A 6,787-nucleotide genomic window follows, 5' to 3' on the forward strand; every position below is an offset into this window, starting at 1 on the left:
CGTGGGCTGGCGGGCGCGCCCGGGGGGCTGGCGGCGGAGGGCGCGGGCCCCGGCGAGGCGGCGGTGGAGGGCGCGGGAGCGGGCCCCGGGGGCGGGCGGCGCACGAGGCGCGGCGAGCCGAGCGCCAGCGGCCCCACGAGCGGGCGCGCCACCTGCGGGCAGAAGCTCATGGCCACAGCTTGCTGCAGCGTGGCGATGGCCGAGGTGACCTGCGGCGGCGGCGGCGGTGGGAAGAGGCCCACGCGCTGGCCCAGCTCTGCCTGCTGCACCATCTCGCGGTCGTACTTGACGATCTCCTGGATGATGGCGTTCTCCTGGTTGTTGAACACGCCCGAGTTGAGGTCGTGCTGCACTTTGTGCAGCAGGATCGAGTTCTTCTTGCCTGGGGGCGGGGCAGGGGCGTCAGCGCGGGCGCACGGCACGAAGGGTGCACGGCGCGTGTGCGCGGGAGCCCCACCTACGTGCAGCCCGCAGGGAGGCGCGTGCCGTGCACAGAGCCTGTTATCAGGCACCTGCTGTGTACCGTAAGAACTTCTGTATATGCTGCAAGCATACATGGAGCACCTCCTGCGTACAGCTAGCAGGTACTGGGCACCCACTGTATACATCCAGTGCACATACCGCTACGTGTACTGAGTGCCTGCCGGATACAGCAAGCAGGTATCAGCACCTACTCTGTAGGCCAGTGTGCACAGAGTGCGCATCCTGCGTGCCACAGGCAGGGCCACGAACCTGCTGGTATCAGACACACACCTGTCGTAGGTAATAAACATGCATGGAGGGCGCCTGGGTGGCTCAGTTGTCAGGCATCTGCCTTCGGTTCAGGTCATGACGCCGGGGTCCTGGGATCGAGCCCCAACATCGGGTTCCCTGCTCTGCGGGAAGCCTGCCTCTCCCTCTCCCACTCCCCCTGCTTGTGTTCCCTCTCTCATTGTGTCTCTCTCTGTCAAATAAATAAATAAAATCTTTAAAAAAAAAATGCATGGAGCACCTTCTCTATACAGTAGAAATCGAGCACCGGCTGTATACAGCAAACACGTGGAGAGCGCGCCCGTGGAGAGTGAGCAGGTGCTGGGCACTTGTTCTGTGCGCTGGCACACGGATCAAGCAACGGCCGCATCCACGTACGCACTCCCTGTATACAGGGAGTGTGCATGGAGCCCCTCCTGCCTACAGCAAACAGGTACCAACTGTCTGCCATGCATAGCAAGCAGAACTGAGCACCTACTGTATGCAATAGGCAGGCATGACCTGCCGCCGTATATATACAGCAAGCGGGCATCGAGTTCCTGCTGTATACGACAAGCATAGCCCAGTACTTGTGTGTAGTAAGCACACAGAGCACCTACTGCATACGCAAAGCAGGCATGAGACACCTACTGTATACTGCCAGCATGCATGGACCACTTCTTGTATACAGGAAGCGTATAGCGCACCCGTAGTATACAGCAAGCACATGAAGTGCCTGCTGTGCACACAAAGCAGGGATCACCCTGCAGCAAGCACGCGCTGTCCCTCCTGCGCAGTCGTGTACTGAGTACCCGCCGTGTGCGCCGAGAGCACTTGCCAGTACTCAGCCAGAGCCTCGTGCCCTCCAGATATACAGCAAGCATATGTTGAGAAGCTTTTGCATGTAGCAAACATATCTAAGCACCTGCCGCTTGCGAATATGCTGAGCACCTACTGTATACAGCAAGTTGTTGAGTGCCTCCTGTATATAAACATGAATCGAATGCTTCCTGTCTACTCAGAAGTCTCTCCTCTAACACCGCTGCTCTCCACCCCGTCCTTCTCTTCCAGTTGTTTTCATTCCCACAAATAGCACCAAGAGCCGCCATCTGCCTGACTCATACATCTAGTCATCAGCAGGTCCTGAGGGCTCCACCTCTCAACGCTTTCTGAAATTACCCTTGGCCTCTCCCTACACCGGAGGCCACTTCGCTCAAGGCCAAGCCTCTGTCTCCTTCCTGTAACCTACCTGCCCTCGTACAATGCAAATCCTATCAGGTTCTCCCCTACCTAGAACCATCCATGGCTCCCTACTGCTCCTGATTTACAGTCCAAGCTCCTGCATCCACACCTAGTCAGTCCCGTGTGCCTGGTCCCTGCCTGCCTCCCCCACCTCCCTCCTCCCAGCTTCTCCAGATCTCTGTGTCCACTCCCAGAACATGCCTCGTCCCTTTCTACCTGGAACAGCTACTCATCCTGGCCTCCGCTCAGCATCACAAGGAAGCCCCTCCTCTGTGACATGAGTCTGAGGGCGGCCTCCGAGACAGCCTCTCGGTCCGCCGTCCACACCTCCTGGCACATTGTAGGTGCTCAACAAACATGTGCCAAGTGAGCAGAAGTTCTGCACAAATGGAAACACTCCACACTGGTTCTTCCTTGGGAAGCCAGAGCCACGCTTGGCCACGGGACAAAGCAGGCCAGAGAATCTGACCAGGGACTAGAAGGCGCTGGAGGGTCAGCCAGGCCACGCCCCCTCATCACAGGCGGATGCCCCCCGGAGACCGGCCTACTCACCAATGCGGTCCAGGCGATCGATGGCGACGGTTTCGAAGGCCCGCCGCATCATGGGGTACTCCTCCAGCACCTCGTTGAAGTTGTCCACGCTCAGCGAGTAGAGGCGGCAGTAGGTGTCCGCACGCACGCTGGCCGTGCGCCGGCCCCGCGTCAGCAGGCAGATCTCTGCGTGTGCCGAGGGCGGCAACCTCAGCCCATCAGGTCCTCGGCCGCTGGGCAGCACCTACCTGCCCCATCCATCCCTGGGGCCCTCCCACCGGCTATGAGCGTAGTCCGGCCTCCTCACCTCTGCCAGTGTGACCCTTCCACCCAGACACCCACACCAGCACCCCTGCAGGCTCCCTGCCTTCCCCTCCCCCCCCACCGGGAAGGGTACAGCTCAGTCCCCAGCCCCGGGCCCCCACAGACGCTCACCCCCGAAATAGGAGCCATCGGACAGCTTCATCTCCTTGTTGCCCTTGGTGAGTACGCTGACCACACCGTGCTGGATGAAATACATCTTCTTGCCGATGGTGCCTTCGCGGATGATGTAGTCACCTGGCTGGAAGACCTCAAATTTGAGTTTGGTCAGCATGGCTGTGACGAAGTTGGGGTCCGCATTGGCAAACAGTGGCATTGAGGCCACCAGCTTCCGGCAGTTGAAGTTGACAATCTCCTGTAGGGGCGGGAAGCAGGGATGACACAGGGCACAAGCCCTTGTTTCCATCTTGCCCTCCCTTTGGGGCCGTCTCCTCCCTCAGACACTCAGTTTCTTCATCTACCAAAGCAGCTCAACACCGTAGCCTGAAAGGTGGCGTCTTACTGGGCAGACCCTGGAGCTTTTACCGCCAAAGGCAGGAGCAAGAAAAGATGTGTGCTGATTCCCCGTGAGTTAACTCTGTTAGCAATGCTGGCCAGTGCAATTAGGCAGGAAAAAGCCACCAGAAGCACAAGAACTGGGAAGGGAAAAGTGACGCTAAGTCTTTTTACTATCTTTTTTAATATGATGACCTGGGAAACCCCAAAGAATCCCTGGGAAACTACATCAGAGAAGTCAGTCAGAATAGCAAGCAATAAACAAAAAATCAGCGTACAAACCCAAGAACCAGTAAAGGACTCAGTGGTGGCAGAGATCAGAGTGAGGGTGGGAACGTTCCATTCAGTCTGAGCGTTGGTTATCGAGCGCCTCATGCTCACCCATCCAGTGCACACTCTTCAATAAGATACATTTTGATAAAAGGGAGAGCTGAACCTTGAAAATCAACAACCCCTGAGAAGAGGACACAGTGGATGAGGAGACCCTATTTATACCAGCACAGAGAGCTGAGTAAGACAGCAGGGCTTGAGCTTAAGAAACGTCCGGACCTGTCTGAGGAGAGCGTGGAGACACTCCGAAAGGCACGGCGGGATGCCGGAACATGCTCCGTGGTTAGGCAGAGCTCCTCACCGCCATAAAGACAAGAGACGTCCATTCTCTCCACTCATGTACACGTGTACCAGGATCCCAACGGAAATACCATCAGGTTTGCTTTGGAACTGCTGACACTAGGCAAGGTCATTTAGAACAAACGAGCAAAAATAGCAGGAAAGCCTGCTGTAAAAAAGAAGAGCAGGAAGGTGGGATGAGCCCTCCAACACACTGAAACCCGCCGTTCAGCCTCCGCCGCTCCGTGTGGGTTTGGCACACAGAGCAGACGGGATCGAGTGGAGGGAAGTCTGGAGATCCGTCCAAGCACAATGGGGCAAGCTGGAGGTGGCCCCACAAGTTGCGAGGCAAAACCAGACATTTCAGCCCCAGAGCAGAAGATGAACCTGAATCCCTCCCCCACGTGATACCCCAGGATAATCCCAAAGGGATCTACATGGAAAAACCCAACCATACAAGCACCACAGGGAAGTGTGGGTGAACCCCCCAAATCTGGGTGTGCACAGCAAGCATGTACCATGCACCTGCTGTATGCAGCAAGCAGGTATTGGGGCCTACTATGTGCTGCACATTTGTACTGAGTGCTTGCTGTATACAGAGAGGAGATATTGAACACCTACCCTGTACAGAAATCAGGTACTGAGTATCTACTATGTAGAGAAAGGAGATGGAGCACCTGCTGTGTGCAGAAAGTAGGTATGGAACACTATATCCCACTCCACACAGCGAACACACATTTGGCACCTACTGTATATAGCAAGCACTAATGGAGCATGGAAACCCCACATGGCTGCCCCAGATGCACCTCTCACATGTGCATCTGGGGTGGGTGTCCCTCGCAGCGCCGCTGGGTGCACAACATGGCGCCCGCTCTCAGAGGGACTGGACCCTACCCTCACCCCTCAGCCCTATCCCAAATGCGCGAGCAAACCCGCAGGGCACTTGCCATGCGCTGCCACCACGCAGATCAGGGACCCTGGGGGCCAGCAGCCCTGGGGCCTTGCTGCCTGGAGGACCCTGCAGCAGGAAGGGTCCAGCGGAGGGAGTTGAGAGAGGCGGGCACGCCTTTGTTTTGCATTAAGAAAGAGCATAGAAGACAGAGCAGGAGGAAATCAGGTAGAGGGACAGGATAGAGGACAGAAAGTTTCTGAATATATGTGTTTTTGTAAATTTGACCTTGGAATTGTGTAAATGTTGAAGTAATTACCAAACATGGCTTGCGAGAGGCTGGAGGAGGGGATCGAGGAGTGGTGGCTAGCGGCTGCGGGCGTCCTTCTGGGGGCCAAGGGTGCTGGGTGCTTAGTGCTAACGGCTATGCTAAGGGCTACCGGACCGCGGGGCGCCCCCCAACTCAGCCTGCGGAGCGTGCGGCTCTTGATCTCAGGGCTGTGAGTTCGAGCCCCACATGGGTGCAGAGATGACTTAAAATAAACAAATAAATAAACAAATTAATTAATTAATATAAACAGTTTTTAAAACCTCCACAAACTACCGGACTGTATGCCTTTTATGGTCTATGGGGTATCTCTCTACGAATGAATGAATGATCCGGTACAATTAAACATTTTCAGTGAGGTTAAGCACAGCGCCTGCCTCCTGGGAGGCAGTGGTCCCCACCCTCAGAAAAAATCCCAGTCTGCACCGACCCTGTGGCAGTGCCCAGGCCCCGTCCCACTGGCCCTCCTCATCCTCTCACCCTGGTCCTCAGGACGCGCGTCATCTTTCCCTCCTCAGGGCCTGGCCCTGGCTGTGCCTGCCACCAGGACACCTGCAGGCTCGCCTGGCCTCGCTCAGACGTCACCTCCCCACCTCCCCCATCCTTTCCAGAGCTGCTCCTGCAAGCTCACAGTCACTGTGATGGTCCCTCAGCCCCTCCTCCCTGATGGCACAGGGCAGGGCTCATAGTAGGCACCCGGCAACTGCCTGGTGAGCGTTGTGGGCTCAGTCGTGCCCCCCAAAAACATATGTCCAAGTCCTGACCCCTGGTACCTGTGAACAGGACCTTACTTGGAAATAGGGTCTCGCAGGTGTAATTAGTTAACACGAGGTTGTAGTGGATTAGGGTGGCCCTGAAGCCAGTGACAGGTGTCCTTCTAAGAGGAGGGAGACAGGCATACAGGGGAGGAGGCCATGTGATCGCAGAGGCAGCGATGGGGGTTGGGTAGCCACACGCCGAGGGCCACCAGGAGCTGGGAGAGGCAAGGACCCTGTCCTGGAGCCTCCGGAAGGCGTGTGGCCCCATGACACCAGAATGGGACAGAATCAGTCTCCGTCGTTATAAGCCCCCCGGCTGGTGGGAACTGATTACAGCTGCCCCAGGCACCTTGCCCAAAGCCACACAAGGTCCTCGTACTCAGCCAAGGCTGACGACCACCCTGGGCTCATCTGCTCTGGTCTGCCTCTCCCCTGTGTCCCCTCTGTCTAGCAAGGGACCCCAGATGGGCTAAGTGGAATCAGGCAGAGGCTGTCGTGGGGACCCTTGGGGGGTCGTGGGGATGCAGCACAGGAAGGCTCCCAGAGGGAGAGAGCGTGTGGACGCGTCCAGCCGACGCTGCAGCTGGGCCGGCCCCTCATCTCCAGGATGGGGAGCCTGGTGGTCGGGAGAGTCCCGAGTGAGGGAGACCTCACCTCCCGCAGCGGCCCGTTGAGCTCCCCCAGGATGCTGTCCTCGTCGAACATCTTGCCTTGGTAACGGTGCTCATAGTAGTCGTGGATCTTCTGACGGAAGTCGGCTGGCAGCTTGTGGAAGGACATATACTGCTCCACCTGCTTGTACTGCAAACGGGGGTGGGGGGGCCCGGGTCAGCGGCTGCCAGCTCCGGGGACCCCGCTCCACCTGCTCGGACTGCACAACGGGGG

At 57.4% G+C, this 6,787-nt stretch overlaps 1 protein-coding gene across 1 annotated transcript in view; it reads right to left on the reverse strand.

Annotated features, from left to right (window-relative positions):
• HCN2 (hyperpolarization activated cyclic nucleotide gated potassium and sodium channel 2) overlaps positions 1-6,787 on the reverse strand; it is a 22,750-nt gene that overhangs the window by 663 nt on the left and 15,300 nt on the right. The window contains exons 6-9 of the mRNA XM_034998197.1: positions 6,557-6,703; positions 2,938-3,178; positions 2,524-2,688; positions 12-382 (exon numbers count right to left, since the gene is read on the reverse strand). Coding sequence (XP_034854088.1) covers positions 12-382; positions 2,524-2,688; positions 2,938-3,178; positions 6,557-6,703 — 924 coding nt within the window. The remainder of the gene's footprint in view (positions 1-11; positions 383-2,523; positions 2,689-2,937; positions 3,179-6,556; positions 6,704-6,787) is intronic.

The sequence above is a fragment of the Mirounga leonina genome, unplaced genomic scaffold (assembly GCF_011800145.1).
Source record: "Mirounga leonina isolate KUSES-001 unplaced genomic scaffold, KU_Mleo_1.0 Mir_94, whole genome shotgun sequence".
Classification (NCBI taxonomy): domain Eukaryota; kingdom Metazoa; phylum Chordata; class Mammalia; order Carnivora; family Phocidae; genus Mirounga; species Mirounga leonina.